The following is a 17784-nucleotide window of genomic DNA, read 5'->3' as shown; positions in this document are numbered from 1 at the left end:
GTTACCTTTTTCTCCAGTAAGGGGGGAGGTAAGAGACTTGGCACTTCATTAGCTTCATGCACAATACTGGGCCAAATGAAGTGTTTCATGGTGTGGCATTTGAATAAAAGCCACCAACTGAGCAATTGACCAGCCTTGTCCACTTCAATTCATATGAACATGCTCATTATGATTCATGAGATTAAAGTGATCTCACTTTTTAACTTTATGGGTGCCTTTGTAGTTCATCAAACCAAAATACTCAGTACTCAATACTCAATAATAAAGGATTATTATTGTGGTTTAAAAGCCTAAATGTTATTTATTAAAGATAACTGACAATAGCAGTATACCTTAATCAGATGAACATGTGTGCTATTTTCTGTTACTACTAATAATATTAGGGTATAGCATTATATTTAGGGTATAGGTTTACCTTCATACAATAAAATTCAACTTTCTGTCTGTGGATGTAAAGCAGTATATAAAAGAGTACTGGCTATTGCCCCACCCTGGTGTACCAGAAAGAGTAATTTTCTCTGTGAGATTACAGGAAAGTTAAGTGTGATGTGGCACATGGCACATGACACTGTTGTTAAACCACAATGTGTATTCACCATGTTATTCACACGTGAAATGTTAAATCCACATGTAGATTATTGATTAAAAAGACTACACTAGGACAATGATAACGCAGGCCCTCCCTTATATAGGTCTCAAGAAAGGGACAACCCGACTACCCTATAAGGTAATGGGCGGTCGGTGTAAACCAACTACCCCGTTCTGATTGGGGAACCGGTCTGACATGACCGGTTTTTCCCAAGTCGTCGCCGATGCTGATTGGTCGGCTGACTTGGTCCGATTTAAACTCATTATCTTAATCAGCCGTAGATGATGTGAGAAGAAAAAAAAAGCAGAAGCCAAACAAGAACGGTGGAGTTTGGCGTGGAGGGTCGTTTCTGCTCGAACCGACGACCACTGGCTGAGGGAAGGATGCTTGAAAATAAGAGGGAGAGATTGAAAACCTTCCTCCGGAAGATCGACGAGAAGGCCATAGTCAGAATCAAGCACTTCATGAAAGAGAGGTGAGCAGAATTAATGTGGCTAGCTGAACCGCTATCTGCCGGTGAGCAACATCAACAGGGTGGATGCTAACGGTTAGCATTTATTTAATGACAACAACCTGTCCGATACGGTTGGATGGTTTTATCTCATCTTAATGTACTATTTGACACAGAACTGGGAGATATGATTTAGTAGTTGATTTTAACTGAAATGTACGTATGGGGAGAATACGTTCAGTCAGTGGTAAGATAATGCTAGCAGGCTAGCCATCCGCCTGACTGAAGATGTGTTGGCATTTAAATTAACTTAAGCTAACGTTACAGTGACTAAATCAGTCACTCACTGATACTGAAATTAAACAGTAAAAGCAGTTATTGTTGGCCTCTGAATTAAAAAGCAGTCCGTAATTGTGCACGGTGGCTGTTGCGAGCATCTTGGCAATATTAGTGTACAGTAGCACCACCAATACTGGAGAATCTACACTGTGTTTTAGCATAAGATTACCGTTACGTCGTTGGCTTAGCTAACGTTAGTCATTGATTGAGCTGTTCGTGACCGAAGCACCTGACATCGTTGATATAGCTTGCTTAAGTAAGCTGCGGTGGTTAAATGTAATTACTCGTTAGCAGAATTAGGGCCATTTTCTGGTAAACATTATCAGGGAAATATGTTCATAGGTTAGGATTGTCAAGTTTAATATCAGACTTTGCTGTGAAATGTTTGTACAGACACAGTGAAGAGGGTTTAATTTGTTATCTTTTGTTTGTTTTCTCATTGAACCTTTTCCAGGAACATAATGATTGACCCACATTGCTGTGGTGTTATATGTGTGTGTTGTTTGTGTCTAGTAGCTGGCTAATCTATTCCAGGCAGGGTAAATAAACAGCATTACATGTGGTAGAGTGACATAAAGGAAAGAAGGTCCAGATTTGGTCGGTTCTTAATCTCGCTTGTGCCTCCTGCTCGGAAATCATGACTTCATCCACTGGCCTATGTGGATCAGACTGCCATCACGTATTGTCCCTCCATCATGATCATGGATGATCTAGCCCCGTTGAGATCCAGAGCAGACCAGCCTGGCAGAGGCACATTTATACACAACCTCACACACTCTTATAAGCATGCACCCACATATTGTGTTTCCGTCTACCCCAAGGGAACATGCACACACGCTTGTCACACATGGGACGAGCAAGCCTATGTTTTCTCAGAAAAGCCTATTTTTAGCTCCCATGTGTCGACCACAGGTGGTACATGGTGTTATATAAATGCTCCCTGTTTCTCGCTGTTAGTACTCCTCGTCCTCTGAGCTTTGCCTGTCACTTTCCTCACCATAGATAGCCATTTGAGTACAAGAGCCCTATCAATCAGACGTGGCCCTCTGGTTATCAGCATAGCTATGATGTGTCTGTAGTTTGGTATGTGGGGTGATTATCTGTTTCCACAACACACACATGCATATGAGAGTGTTGTGGCAGTGTCAGGCCTTAGTGAGGCTCTGACCATGTAGTCTGTAGTCTGTTTCATCTTCATACACTTAAATCTTCCGTATGAAGGTGAAAATGCCAAAAGGAATTGTTACAGAGTAACCAAGCAGTTCAAGGTAGCAAATACACCAAACGCCTTAACACTGAGCACCTACTTGCTAGCTCATTGTTAGTCGCTCTGCATACAGGTTTGCAATGCACACAGTGGCAAAATATGAATAGCCTTGTTTCAATAGGGAAGAACCTGGTATAGCTGCAAAGCTTGTTGAGATGGAGGAGCCTGGAATAGGCTGGGTGGGGCAGCTTTGCAGGCGTTCTGTTGGCTCCTGGAAGATGTTCCCAGGACAGAGCTTCCTTGCCTCTGTGGGTAGTGAAGACCGTATAGGTCTAAATTATGAGATGTGCTGCAGGCGTAGAGGAAAAGCCCAAGTTAGAGGATGAAAACCACATCTGCAGGACTGTTTATCACTAAATGAAGGGTTTCGTACTAACCAGCCGGTCACGGTTGAAATTATGTGTTGCCTCTGTCAGGCTAGTGCTAATGACCACTCCTCTGCACAGAGCCAAGAAAAAGGCTATATTCTTCTCAGCTGTTTCACCTTTTGGTACTCGCAGTAGCCTGGTGAATTCCACCTAAAGTAGTTGTCATAGGTCAGTCTAATTTTAGACACATGAGGCTTTATACAAGCTTATCTGTACATGTGAAGCTTGTCAGTGCTCTGCTCAGCTTTGACTAGCAGAATAACCATTGGTATGATACCTTGCTGATAAAATGTCCTTTCATTGGTCATAAAAGACTGTGCAAGTCAGCTTTGTTTTAATAGTACCTTGATTTCAAGAGAAACCTAGTCCCTTTTGAAAAGTGGCAACACTGCCTTGACATCACTGTGTCAAGGTAAGATGCTCATTGAAGACTGTAGTATCTGCATTAGCCTTTTTTTTTTCATGTGAAGAATGCCATGGATATTTTTGTACATTCCTAGCACAGCAAAAACTCAGTGTGGATACAATATATATATTTACATATATTGCCTCAGAAGTATACTCATGTGCAGGAGGTATTCAGCAGGTTGTTATTAATCAGTGAAATCATTAATCAGTGAAATCATCGCCTGTTGTAGACTTTGCCCTCCATGATACATATATGAACCCTCCTGCTCTGTTATTCAAGATATTTTGACATTTTAAGATGGATGGTATTTCAGCCGAAACTGACCTGTAATTTTTGACTTGAAATGGCTGTGGCACATGTAATAATTTTGGATATGACTATTCACCCAGACAGCCTGCTGTTCTGAGGAGCTGAGATCAACAAAATTCTACTGTAGATTAAATCCAAGCCCCCCTTGTATACAGTAGAGTGGCCTACTTTTACATTTAACGATTTTAAATTCAGGTGGAATTTTCCATCCCCCCTGCTCACATGCCGGGTCCCTGAAAGTACTCTGAGTCGCCTTGAAGAAAGACCCTCTCTGTCTCTGTGCCCAGTTAGCACAGAGGAAGTGAAGAGAGATGCTGCGTGCACAAGGCCACATGACTTCCCACTCAAACACACATACTGTAACGCATGCACACAGACACACTCTGTTCCACTTGGCACACACACACACACACACACACACACAGTTTTCCTGCAGACTGAGCCCTGGCAGGGCGCCACAGACTGCATATTATTTTGCCATGACCACTGGCTCACTTCCCTGCCCCTCCTGAGTGCTCTATTGAAGCTCAAACACATACATGCACAGACACATAATCCCTTTCAGTTCTACCCAGAATAATATTTTGGGTTGTCTTTAATTTTCTCATTTGGCATTTTTTTGTTTGTCATAAAGTAGGCCAAATTTAAACCCTGCTGCACAGTGAAATTTGTTTTTTGTTGTGGCACACTGCTCAAACTAGATTATCACATATTAGGACTCTGTGCTGCATGGTTGGTTTTGAAGTCATTGGTCTGGTTTGGTTTGCAAAAACGTCAACATCTCAACTGTCCCATTTGGCTCAACAAAACACAGCTGCAACAATCTGTTATGCTTTCGACTAAACCGGTTTTGATTGGATGACGACGAATCAGCAGCTCACGTGATGGAAATTATCCAAGGCTCTCCAGAAGATGGTGCTCTCACACTATCTGGTTCTGCAAATTCTCAGCTGATCTGAGAGATGACATAGATGTAAAATGTTTGTCAGCTTCACATGTGAACGCGGGGCTCGTGTTGTTACAGCAGCAATGTTGGCTGTAGGAAAGCTTTGACATGAGCATGATGTACAGAAGCAATTTTGTCTTTGGGGCACTAGCACTGAAGACCAGCTGACGTATGGCTGACGTCTGCAGCAGGACTCCTGGGATCATCCGTCTCATCTCGGAACAGCAAATAAAAGCAGCATAACTCTGTACCCAGAGGAGTTATTTTGCTAGCTGGAATGTCCTGTGCTGGAAAAATCCTGCCCTGTTTTATATCATAAAGGGGCAAGTGTCAGCCTTGTACACATGCATTTTGATTTGTGCAGTTCATTATCTTTAGACTCACCACAGCAACATTTCAGTTTACTAACATTTATAGCACAACAAATATATAATTCCATCAAACTGTCAGTAACACAAGTGGTGAAGTTAGTTGTCCAATTAGGAAGAGCCCTTGCACCTCCTCACAAGCATTGTGCAGCTTTTAAGTTGAATGTTGTGGAACGTTTGCACTATGGCTGAAGAGATTTAGGAAGTGACCTTGTACAATCAGGGGTAGCAGTGTTAAATGATAAAACAGTGGCCCATTGCTCCGTTGAACCTTTGACATCAATAGATAGCCTGCAATCCAACATTGACAGCTTATATTGTTGGCACACAGGACAAATGTGTAGTCTGCTGGGGAGCAAGCAGAAGGTTCAGTTTCAGAGTCAATAACTCAGAGAGGCCACATGGCTGTAGCAAGGATCAAACCTGTGCCATTTTGATTATGGTAAAATCTATTTATAACACAGCATTCATCCTGCAGGTCAACGGCAAGAGGTTTACAGTGAAAACATGGCAGGTGGTGGTTAGACGGGAGAGTTAGAGAGTGATATGTGGACTATTGATGAACGGTGGCTCTCAGCTGAGGTTTGTGAATGAAACAAACAAGAGTTTGCTACATTTACAGTACACCACATTAGTCTATTGCCTGTTTCCTCATTATATATTCTGATCTTCTCCTTTTTCCCCTCCACTCAAACACAAATATTCTCGTGTGTGGTGGCACATTTACATCATCCACAAAGAGCATGAGCTAACTATTGTCATGCACATTGATCACTGGCTGCTTTTAAAGCCATCTCCTTGTTGTTATTGAGAACGGGCTATTGAATGTTGTTGTTAGGCCTTCTAAACTGAGAATAGCCTGGCAATGTTCCTCTCACCCCCACATTTCCACCATTGACCCCCTACTGTTATAGCTGTTTCCACGACAACACAGCCTGAGACTGCCTCAGAGAGGACAAAGCTTGGGAGGTCATTTCAAAGCTTTAACCCCAACCAGTCTTTTTTGTTTCTCTTTCCCCTCCTCTTTCTCGTCTCTATCCTGTTGTGTCTTTCTGGTATTATCTGCATGTTAAACTCTTTGTCACTCTAAAACAGACCTTTACACCCTTTCGATTTGGCTGTCGATGCTCAGGGTCTAAGTGCAAAAGATTCAGCTGCCATACTTCATTTGGCTGCCTCGACCAGTAGTGGCTACAAGCATTTAGAGATCGTGGGAAACGTGGAGGGAAAACTCTGTTGGTCATGGAGAGAGGGAAAGGCTCTTTGAACAAACAGGCTGCTGTGGCCGATCCTCATTGCTCTGAGGATCTGGGAAGGTAAGACGAGCAATTGTATCCAGTTTCTGATCCCAGCCAGTACTTCTTAAACTGTTTGAGATGAGGCAGGGCTGACTTGAGCAACACTGAGTAACTGTAGGCTAATTGTTTGGCTATATTTTCTCCTTACTTTAAAACTAAGGCTGGCTGCATGTTTGTGGGAAAGAATATTGAGTTTGTAAAACCTTTAGTTGCACTTATATCATGTGGTCATCAGTCTCATATCTGAATTATGAATTATTTTTCTGAACAGCCCGTTTCCCTGAAAAAGTTGAACTGATTTGTTTTTTTTCCCTCAATGGATCCTCTGTAAATCCTAAGATGCTAGCATAGTGGTCACATATCTGAGCTAATGACCATCGAGGCTCTCTGATGAAGTGATTTTGTCTGGTGTCCTAAGATAATATTAGCGCAAATGCAGATAAAGAAATGAATCAAACTGTAATGTGTAATCTCTATTTCACAGAACATGTCATCATGTGAGGTTGCTGTTTTTGAGTCCAGATAAATATGCCCCTATAAACTCGTGCATGTCCATTTTAATCTGCTGCTGCTGAGAATTTCATATGATTGGTTTGAAATGTCAGGCGTGCTAAGCCCAACATTGATTTTGTCAGGTGGTATGACATAGCTCCAACAACAAGGAAGTAGGTCAGAGGTCAAGGCCTTTACACACCCATTTCAGGTAGGCCACCTCCTGCTTCGTAAATCCAAAGTGATCATTAAGAAACACCGCTTTTATGCAGTACATAGGTCATTTTTTAACAAGGTTTTTTTCCTTTTGGTGATTGTTGTTTTTTTTCATGCACCTGATCACCCCTGATGGCTTTGGCCTTGGCCTTGAACACTTTTATATGCTATTAAGCTGACTCCATTTCCTCCATTGAGACAGGCTTGGCATGAAATGTACTTTTCACAGAAACCTGAATGTTGCATGGATAGGTATTAGATTATTAGATTAGTGGGGGTTTTCTGCCTGATGTTTCTTAACAGTACTGTTTCAACGTGCCAGTATAAAGACAATGGCAGTATTTCCTGGAACCTCTGCAATAAACATTAGACACAGAGTAGAATTGAGTGGCTGTCTGCCAGTCTGGTTGTGTCTATTAACATGATGTTAATATGGGTACAGATAATTGACAACATTACCAAGTATTTAAATTTTCTACATTCACAGCATCTGTGAAAAAAACACAAACGTTAAACTGAGGTTTTGTTCTGTTTTTTAACACGTCCTACTAAAGCCAGTGTTGTGGCTTCCCAAGAGTTACAGGAAGCAACTTCAGCGTGAACTTGTTAATGGTTACGGTTAGACCTGAGCTAAAGAGAGGAAGTTGTTGAGAAATTCAAACACTCTCTTAATACTGCCTATATTGCCCTGCTGCATTAACCCCCCAGGCTCAGGTGAGCATATTTGAACACCTGGTCAGTTGTGTGTTGCCTTTGTTTGGACACCATCTACAGTAGCTTACTTGCTATAAACTTTATTATCTGCTTTGGATTTTCTTTATAGAACACAGGACATCTGTTTAATGGTTGGTTATTTCCTTCAAGTTTATGGAGTAGAGCAATGTACATTCGACAATGAACCTACCACAATGGGTCTTACTTAACATGGTTAATTACTGAACAGTCAAAAACAGTACAGAAAAACATAAGCTTTCATGACACTAAAGAATGTATGTAAAAAAATATACAGGAAAACATCTAGAATGGTTTTTAAAGCTCTTTTTGCACTGATATGAGGTTAAGTGTTGCCGGTCACCATTTGATAGTCAGTTGAGACCAATTACAGGGTAGACATCCAGCTGAAGCTGCATTTTCTTGTTTTTCTTTTTCTGTCTGACCTTGTATTACTCAGGTGACACGGTAGAGATATTCAGCTCATTTATGAGACGGGGGGTTATTGACAGGGTAAAAGAAAGTTGCACAAACTCCTTCATCAAGGATCCAGTCTGAAAAAAGGTTAAATGTCAGGACTTTAGCAGTGCAACACCCTATGTACTATAATTCATATTTATTTTAATATTGTGCTGCCAGTTGTTGAGAGTCGGTGTCACTTTTCTACAAATGTCTGACTTCTTTTAAATAAGTTGTTAGCATACTGAGCGAGTTTAAGGAGGAATTTTGAGGTTGTGTTGTTAGTCTATCTCCATGGTATGGTTCATTACCTGAGGGGAGACATGGATAACACACCACTCCTAGATGGGCCAGTCTGAGCAACTCACAAGTATTTTACTTTCTCACTCACAGAGCTGGTTTTTTTTTTTTTCGAACTCTGATCCTGTTTTGCCCTACCAGAACAAATCCCAACAAGACAGGATTTTGATTTTGGATAATGTTTGTCAGTGGAAGATTTTATGGGATAGGGCTTGTTTTCTTAAACATGTCAGTGCAGTGTGTGTGTGTGTGTGTGTGTGTGTGTGTGTGTGTGTGTGTGTGTGTGTGTGTGTGTGTGTGTGTGTGTGTGTGTGTGTGTGTGTGTGTGTGTGTGTGTGTGTGTGTGTGTGTGTGTGTGTGTGTGTGTGTGTGTGTGTGTGAGTGAGATTGTGGGTATGTTGCTCTGGGGGAGTGGTTGAGTTTGACGTCACTCACTACGGAGTGTCACACCATTCTCAACACAAAGTGGCTTCCTCTTACTAGCACATTCACTCTTCAACTCCCCAACAGTTTTTTCTGGCAGGATGTGGTGAAGGACCCTGACTTAATTAGAACTACAACTCTTGGACCACACATTTAGAACATTAAGAGGAGCTATAACAATCTTTTTGGGGCATTTTATTATCTTAGTGTCTTTTTATTTTTTTACGTCTTAGCTTTGGCCAGTGAGTGTAGCTTACAGACAATAGCGTTTTGAGTTTATTTGTTTTTTCTATACGAAAAGGAAATGCCTACTGTCAGTAGGTATATGAGTTTTCGTTCATCAAAGCGATTTAAATTGACCAGGTAAGGTGGTCTTTGTTGTTGTTTGTCTTCTTATTAGTTGTGTTAAGTTGAAATTGTCTTTGTTAGTTTTTTTTTTTAGGCTTCACTCAAACAGTCAGCTTGTTTTGTGTAGTCTATTTGTCCTGTATTATCATTGTTAATATCATTTACAGGTTCAGATTTGTGTCATTAGCGTTGAGCAGGCTTCTCAGTCTTTCAATGAATTTGTGGCACGGCCATAGCTTTTGTAGAGTACATTGGCTCTAGTAAATCCTGCAACCTTTCTTTTACATAACAGTTTGGTTCTTTTACAGTTTATTGAATTGGCATATTTTCAGAGGCTTGTCAGTTTTAGAGCATGAGCATACGTTGATCAGCTTGTAAAGCAGCCAGGAGGTGTACGGCGCTGACGCAACATATATCAATAAAACTTTCTGATTTGGAAAAAAGTAACCTTTCCCATCACATCGTAAAGATAAGCCCGTCGTCTGCCAAATGTCAGTCCAGTCATCACATAACCTCTAATTTGAGTAGAAATGAAGTGATTTAGTTAATAAAATCTCTAAACAATGTTTGATAACAAACCAAATCTTAAACCCAAGTCAATGTAAAGCCTGATGTATGCTGTTAAAATGTGGAGTATTTAATTATGTTGTTCTTGCTGGATGATGACGCTCTGTAGCGTACAGGAGATTGTGACAGGCGTCTCACAAGGTGAAGAGTTTTATCAGTGTGTTTTTTTGGCTGTGAAGTGGCAGATAATCGTGCTGTGTAATGTCCTTGCTGTAACTCTTCCAATTGTATATGCACATGAAAATGATTGTAAAACAACATTTTGCATGTTTCTAAATCCCCCCCCCCCCCCCCCCCCCCCATATCCAGCAGCTACCCAGTAGAGAGCAGTGGTGGCGGGCTGCCAGCCAAACTGAAGAAAAGCAGGAGCAGTCTAAGCAATGGCAGCGTCAAGAAGGCTGAGTCCAGGAAAGCCTTGAGCTTGGAGGCGGCCCAGCTCGAGATCCAGCAACAGCACAAAACCCTCACAAGACAAGTGGCCGTCAGGTAAGACTGATGGGGAAAGACTGGGAATTATGCAAAATGCCATAAGTTGTCTGCAGTAAATGATGTTAAATATAATTATTTACACGCACATACAGAGGTGCGTGTAAATACACATACAGAGGCTAAGCTTTTTGCAGTTTCATGATGAGCCACCTTTTATGTAAAACACAGATCGTCTTACTGTCACACTTATTTCTATTTTTATAATTGTTTTAAAAACTGAAAATTTAAGTGAGTCATCTTGCAGACTCTTAAATTGGTATTAGATGTGGGGGAAATATTATCTCTGTCTTGAAATGCATAAAATCTTACATTGGATGTAGTGGTGACTCGCAGCTATTCTGAACATGCATCACAAGACCTGAGCTTACTCTCAGCTGCTGTTCAGTCGTGACACACACATGACTGCACAGCCGTTGTCGACTGACTGTGTTCTCACATGATTCAAATGTTTGATGTAGATTTGTGATATTTGTTGGTGTGAAGAACAGTCTTCATCCCTGCTGCTGCCCATGCAGCAGGGTGATTACCCAGCTTCTTTCAACATATATCACTTTGGAATGAGGAACATCAACACTAACCAAAGTTCAGTCAAGGAATAGGTCTATTTATACAACTGGAATTTTACAGTGGGCACGATGAGCACCGATTGCAAAACACCTGCCACCAATGTCTGAGAAAACCGAATTACAAAACAAACTCTATTTTACATGAAATTATTTTATCATTAAATACTCATCCTTCCCTGTCAAGAACATATGATATGTTGATATTTTGTTTTGGGTATGTTTGTTGGGTACATTTCCAATTAAAATCATGCCTTGGATTCATTATGAACTCAGAGGGGGTTACAGAGAGTTGTGATGAAAATACATGTCTCTTATTTCTTTCATAGCATTAAAGTGTGCAGTCATGTAGTGTCTCTGTATCTTCTCACATTAATTTTAACCTGCTGAAGCCACAGACTTTCTTTCTAAATTGACCGCTGTGTTCTTTGTTCCTGCAGGTCGCAGACATTCGATGTTGACAGCAGTGGCTTTGAGAGGACGGAGGGCACTGGCACACAAAGTGTAAGTCCACCATAACTTTGAATTTAAACATTTGAAGAAGTAAATTATTATGCTTGTCAGGTGGAAGTACAGACATTTGTGGTACTTTTAGTGCTTCATATTATTAATGTTGTTTGGTGAATGGGTGTTTGGCCTCAAACTGGACCAGTGTTGAGAGCTGCTCTTAAGCCAAGACAGCCAATTTTCTGCTAATCATTTGAAGTGTCTTGATTTTTACTGTACATTTTTTCTTCTCTCAGAGTTTCATAAAGCACAACAAGACATTCCACAAGTTGTTTCCAGACATTCCCAAGAGTGAAGACTTGATACATGGTAGGTCAACAAAAATGAAAGGGAGAATGGATTACTTAAAGAATGAACCACATAAAACTAAAAGTGTTTTGTGCTCCTCTCGTCTCCCAGCATACATCTGTGCGCTGCAGAAGGAAGTGCCCTACCATGGTCGGCTGTACATCACTGACACCAATGCCTGTTTCTACTCCTCAGTTCTACTCAAGGACACTAAGGTAGGCTGCAGCTCTGCCCTGGCTTCCTCCCTTCCTAATGTGTTTTTATATACCCACAGGATAGTAATGTAAAATCTCAATTTTAATCTATTTCTTGTTGGTATTTCACCACTGATTTGACTTTTTTCTCTTTGTGTCTGTGGGCTTGATTGCAGGTAGTAATTCCAGTTTCTTGCATCCACATTGTGAAGAAGCAGAACACAGCTTTGCTGGTACCCAACGCCTTGTCGATCCGCACCTCAGAAGGAGACAAGGTCAGTTTCTCAACTCCAGCCCCACACAGCCATCTTAATAGACTCTTGATAAGGTCATACACTTCTTTTTAATAACTAGAGATGTTCAAAGTCAAACGTAAGCCTTGCTCAACCACATTGAACTCTGCTTTAGATGTAATCTAATCAATGACTGAGTGTGTTTTATCGTTCAGGTTTGCCAGCAGGGCAGATGGCTAATATTCACACCTTTTTTTAAAAACTTTTTTTTATATTCCCTGTCATTGTTTAGTACCTGTTTGTGTCGCTGCGGAACAGAGAATCCTGTTATCAGCTGCTGCGTTCAGTATGTCCTCAGATAGAGGTGAGTTGCAAAAAAACATTTTTAAAACTTGTTAAAATTTTTTTAAAAGTAAATTACAAAAAAACCCCAAAAATCCCATTGCTTCATGTCCTTAACTGTGGATGTATTGTAATAGTGTGCATTGGTCACAACAGACTCTTAAATTCAGTCACAAATTGAGTTCTGGAAATCTATTGATTTTCCATAGAAATTTTACTATGGAAAGAGGACAGCAACCCTGCTATTGTAACCTTGTTGCATATCTAATTTCTTTTATATATATATATCCAGTTAAAACATGCAGACTATCAAATCCATTCACTTCATGATAATACGTATGATGATACTTTTATTTCACTTTTATGTAAAATCTAAACATTTCTCTCTCTTACAGGATGGCAGCACAAATAGTAGCCCTGTCTTCTCCTCAGCTGAGAACAGCTTCGATAAGAGCAAACTTGTGGTAAGAGACCTTTTCTTAATATTGGAAATGTCATAGGTCTGAATGGTCGCATTTTTTTCAATTAGCACATAATGTCCCTATTTTCAACCGTCTTGGAGCACCGAAGTATGGATATGGCTGAATTATAGGATAGACCAGTTTGTGATGGTATTCTTTTCTCCCTTATCTCCACAGAACTCCAGCCTGTCCAGTCTGGACGACAGCTTCGACCAATTGGATGGCTCTGAGTCACAATCTTTACAGGACCAGCCTCTGCACAGACCACACAGAGGTGAGAGGTCAACACCAGTTGTTAATCCTTTACATTGTGTTTACATGCTAAACAGCAAACCAACAAATATATATATATATATATATATATAACAAATGTTACCTGTACCTGGACTCGTCATGTAGTATCATTGTGTTTTTCTGGGAGTTGATGGTAATGCTAATCTTCAGCTGACAACAGACATGCGTTGATGGACAAAAACTGTTGACAGTTTGTTTTGGTGCCGTAATCTCATTTCTGTTCTAGCTAGTTGACATACAAAGTCCAAGGTCAAATAGCAGGCTAACACTGATTTTCTTTTCCCACATCTCTCTTCCCTCTTCAGAGGCAGTGCCTAATGACAATGGCTCGGCTTTCAGAAGTCTACACATGCAGCAGAGTGATAGCTCGTCCTCAGAGGAGCTGTCAGTATCTGGTAAGACACACATACAGATTGCTATTTAACATTAGTTACCAGCTAAGTCCTGGAAAACTCTGATAAATAAACTAGCCAATCACAGTCAGTCAAAGTGGCTGGGAGAGTAGACGACTGTCCATCATTTTAGGCACTTTAGGTGCCTGCGATAAAAAGTTGCTTGTGATCCCCAGATAGACAGACACCACATACATTTAGAAATGTTTCTGTTTGAAACATTTCATAGTCACAGAGAAACTCATTTCCTTTTTAATCATAAAGGTTTTATATTGAGAGAATTTTTCTGTTTGCTCTTTGCCTCATTTTGCATCTCACTCTCCACAAAAAATACAGGTACGACCTACCATGAGAACCTTGATATTAATGCTATCTTTAAATGTCCTTTTCCAGGTTCAGGTGGATCGTGGGTTTGGAATGTGACTGAAAAGGCCAAGTCCCTGCTGGTTCAGAGAGAGGCCAGCACCCTCAACACTCTACTCTTCATTTACTTGATTTTGTGAGTAGTACTTCCTCTCTGTAGTATGTTGTGTCTTCTCTCTTCTCCCTCTCCCTTCTTCCTTTTTAATGTGATGATCAAAATCTGCTCACTGTCGAAGCCACACTCCTTAAAGGAAAGGCTGAGGTATTTCAGAAACCTGCTCTGTTAGTTACAAACTAGATGATCTTGTAAGATCACATTATGTAATAGAAAATTGGAAGCAAAAATCTTTGCAAAAGATTTTGTACTGCATTTCTTGAAAACCCCATTAATTAAGCCTAAGGCTGCCTGATCAAAATAAGTAGCCCTGTAGTGCAATGTATTGATATGCGAGTATGACATGGAGTCCTTTTAGTGCCCGCTAAAAGGACTATACAAAATATAGCTGTTAATCAAGTATTTAGCTGTTGTTGGTTGTCATTGTACCATTAACCTCTATCACAGTGAATAAATAGGCAGGAAAAAGGCAGTAAATGTGTCATTTTTTTTGTATGTTACAGGGTTGTGCTGCTGCTGCTGTCTTCCGGCTACATTGGTTTACGTATTGTAGCCCTAGAAGAACAGCTGACATCCCTAGGGGCATTGCCTGAGTTCACTTTACAGAGCGGGTAAGAAGTCTTCTCTTTCAATTTTAGTCTTTTATTTTTCATGGTCTGCTTTCTCTGAATATGAACAGACATAAACACCCCTTTACAGGATGGTTGCCAAAGAGCTTGAAAAGTTTGAGTGAGAAGTTTATATCTACCCAGTACAGCAGTTCTGCCTGACAACTACACTGTGCCATTAAAGACAAATTCAGTAAAGTCAGTTATTACACATTACTGCCTCTTAGTGGTCAGTGTTGTGTGCCTCGTAAGAAAAAAATAAAAAACAAGCTTGAGAGGTTTTCATGCCAATAGGAATGTTGCAATAAAGCGTGTATGTTTGCAGAACATGATTATTGACATTAATATTCCCTTTTTAATCTGGTGTTTAGTCTGTTGCATAATTTGCTTTGTTCTCTTTCAAGGAAACAGGCAAATGAATTCCTGTAATAGGTGTAGCCTCGTTGCCAAGTAACTAATTTCTTGAGTATTGTTACGTGTGTATTTAGTTTGCTTTCAATATGCCGCTCTCAACTGGTTCCCTCTTATCTTTTCATAGGTACCACCAAGACACATAACACTCAGCGACTGAAGGAGAGATCGGTTGACTCATGACTGGAGGATTTATTTTTGGCCTCTTCCAGCTCAAGACAAGTGTGGGAGAAATTTCATGTCCTCAGACTGTGCTCCCAACATGGCCTCTGCTGTTGGCTGGAGGAAAAATGGCCAACCTGTGCAATTTCAGAGACAACTTGTTAACTTGAAGGGCTATACTTTCTCTAGTGCAGTAGACAAACGGACATGCCACGACTTAGTCACACAGAGCCGAGCCAAAATGCGTGCACACACTGCCTGTTTGCAGCGTGTCGTGTCATTCAAACCAAAGCCAAACAGCTCTAACTTAGCATTGTGCCACACTAGCCGAGTTGACGGTCACTTTACTGACAAGCTGTTCCACATCTGTGAACTTGTGTTATCCATTGTCCTTCATATACACGCTCTTCTCCCTGAGCATGCAGTCTGAATAGGGCTATACCAATCAGCATTGGCCTGCTGTATTATTGCACCTCAACACCTGAGACTATGCATAGCCAAAGATGCACACAGTGCACGTCTTTTGCGTAACTGCACGGAGATGACTTAAATGATTTTCTATCTCTTATTTACCCTTCCATCTATCAGCGGTATATACAAATCTGTCTCTGTCCTTCAGTTCAGTAACTGTCGGGTATTTCTCTTTGAATTAACTTCCTAATCAGCTGTGGGTTGAAATGATGATTGCTGAAATCTCAAAATCAGATCAGCCCACGGAGGCTTGATGCTCTCCTGATGGTCTTATCCTTTCTCTCTTTCTCTAACCAGCAATGATTGCGGTATTACTTTCCTCGTCTTTGGCATGATTTAAATCAGTTTAATGATCAATGCTCTGAGGTTATTTTTCCCTGCAGTCTCAACTGGATGAATGCATCATCAATGCACAAATATTTAGTACAATAGGACACGAAGAGGTTGTCTCAGAGGCATCCATGTGATTTTGTGTACGACTTTTCTATGACTTTGGTCTTCAGAAGTAGATTTAAAGTCTGTGGTTCAGATGTCTGTTGATGTTCTGTCTACCAGGACGCATTGTTCAGTACAAACCTCTCTCTCTTTGACAGGCCTCTTGAAGACCAAGTGGCATTTCTAGAATTTTCAGGTTATTTAAAGTAGCACCAATAATGTATTTCTAATGTTCATGCATGTGTCTGCAATATTGACACTTGACTGATGCTGTATGTGCATTCTCACTCTTGTCACCCGCGGAGAATTCACAACCACACCACGCTGTAAGGTCCAAGTTTTCAACAGCGAAACAAGTGGTCCCAAAAAGAAAATTTCAATATGCAACAAGTTATTATGCATGGCAAAATGTAATTTATCTTTTTTTGTGCTGTTTTTAAATTGAGCTTGATGTTTGTGGGGAAGAAATTATCTCAGAAGAAAGAAGAAAAAAAATTTAAAAAAAGACAGACGAAGTGAGTGAAGGGAACGGCTCAAGCGAGCGAGTGCACTTTAACAAATGTGTTGTGCCTGTCACAATCCAAGACTCCGTGTTTAGATTGAGAAGAAATGGCAAAGCTGGCGTTATGTGGTATCCGACGGTGCTAAGACCTTTTTTTTTTTTTTTTTTTTTTAATTGTTTTCACTCAGGGGTGGTGGGCACTACCTGCCACGTGGTTTTAGGTTGTCATCTTTTCCTTTGTCATTTCAAAGTCCAGTACTCGTGACGGAGTTGACATTCTGTACCCCCCCCCCCTCATGACCCTTATAAACTAACCTAGCGATGCATATCCACACCACATCTTAATGATTTAACATCACCCTTGTTGTGGAAGCTCTTCTTGACGAGGTGCAGCGAGTGGTTTTACGTTTGCCACACCCTTTTTCAAGAAAGTCATCTTCTTATGTTAAGCTAAGGTTTTTGTCAACATGCCATATACAGTACTGTCAGTTCTTATAACCCCCCACCAGGGGGCAGCACACACATCCACTGTCCTTGAATGGACTCAATGCAAGAATCTCAATGATGAGGGCAGTATTTGTGTGGTTTTGCACTATTCAAAGTGTTGTAAATAATTTTGTATCAATTGTTAATGTCCTTAATTCTACTATGGTCCTATATATTTATTTGCATTCTGTGTAATTCAAAGTAGTCTCTGTGAGATGGCTTTGCTATTGTTGAAAAATAAATCAAATGTTGCGAAGTAAATTATGTTTTGTGTATTTGCTGTTACTGTTCCTACATAAGACTTTTTTACACCAATATCTGTGAGGTCATACATACACAAAAAGAAACTTCAAATCTTCATATTCAATACATTTTGACACTGAAAAAAATACAATTGCAGCAAAGTGTTTCCAGTGCAGATTATCCATGGTTTGACAGAAACCTGTTAATAGTGTTGAATGTCTAATTTGATGATTGTAGGGAGCATTAAAACTGCGAATCAGCCCAGTCTAAACAATAAGACTTTGCTGAATATATCATTCATTCACCCCTGCCTGCATCTACTGACCACATACAAAAATCTAGTAAATACTTAAATACTAATTTAT

At 40.5% G+C, this 17784-nt stretch overlaps 1 protein-coding gene across 3 annotated transcripts; it reads left to right on the top strand.

Annotated features, from left to right (window-relative positions):
• The first annotated feature begins 972 nt into the window (after positions 1-972).
• LOC139288143 (GRAM domain-containing protein 2B) lies at positions 973-17440 on the top strand. 3 transcript variants are annotated; one of them, XM_070909404.1, is made up of 13 exons: positions 973-1064; positions 10170-10346; positions 11353-11416; positions 11656-11728; positions 11819-11922; positions 12078-12176; positions 12427-12498; positions 12872-12940; positions 13115-13211; positions 13537-13626; positions 14017-14122; positions 14605-14712; positions 15248-17440. In XM_070909404.1, exons 1-13 carry the CDS (start codon positions 973-975, stop codon positions 15264-15266), a joined length of 1170 nt encoding a protein of 389 aa, XP_070765505.1. In that variant the 3' UTR covers positions 15267-17440. The 3 variants fall into 3 exon arrangements, with proteins under 3 accessions (XP_070765505.1, XP_070765507.1, XP_070765506.1); XM_070909406.1 differs by lacking the exon at positions 973-1064 and adding an exon at positions 9038-9308 and having other exon boundaries at positions 10173-10346; XM_070909405.1 differs by lacking the exon at positions 973-1064 and adding an exon at positions 9038-9308.
• Positions 17441-17784: the final 344 nt, after the last annotated feature.

Source organism: Enoplosus armatus, chromosome 7 (assembly GCF_043641665.1).
Source record: "Enoplosus armatus isolate fEnoArm2 chromosome 7, fEnoArm2.hap1, whole genome shotgun sequence".
Lineage (NCBI taxonomy): Eukaryota > Metazoa > Chordata > Actinopteri > Centrarchiformes > Enoplosidae > Enoplosus > Enoplosus armatus.
Note: the sequence above shows the minus strand (reverse complement) of the source record. Positions and strands in the feature narration are given on the sequence as shown.

Coding starts and splice junctions, on each gene's coding strand:
- LOC139288143 (XM_070909404.1), top strand. CDS start 973: ATGCTTGAAAATAAGAGGGAGAGATTGAAAACCTTCCTCCGGAAGATC. Junction 10,347..11,352: donor ACAAGACAAGTGGCCGTCAG/GTAAGACTGATG, acceptor TTGTTCCTGCAG/GTCGCAGACATTCGATGTTG. Junction 11,729..11,818: donor GAGTGAAGACTTGATACATG/GTAGGTCAACAA, acceptor CTCGTCTCCCAG/CATACATCTGTGCGCTGCAG.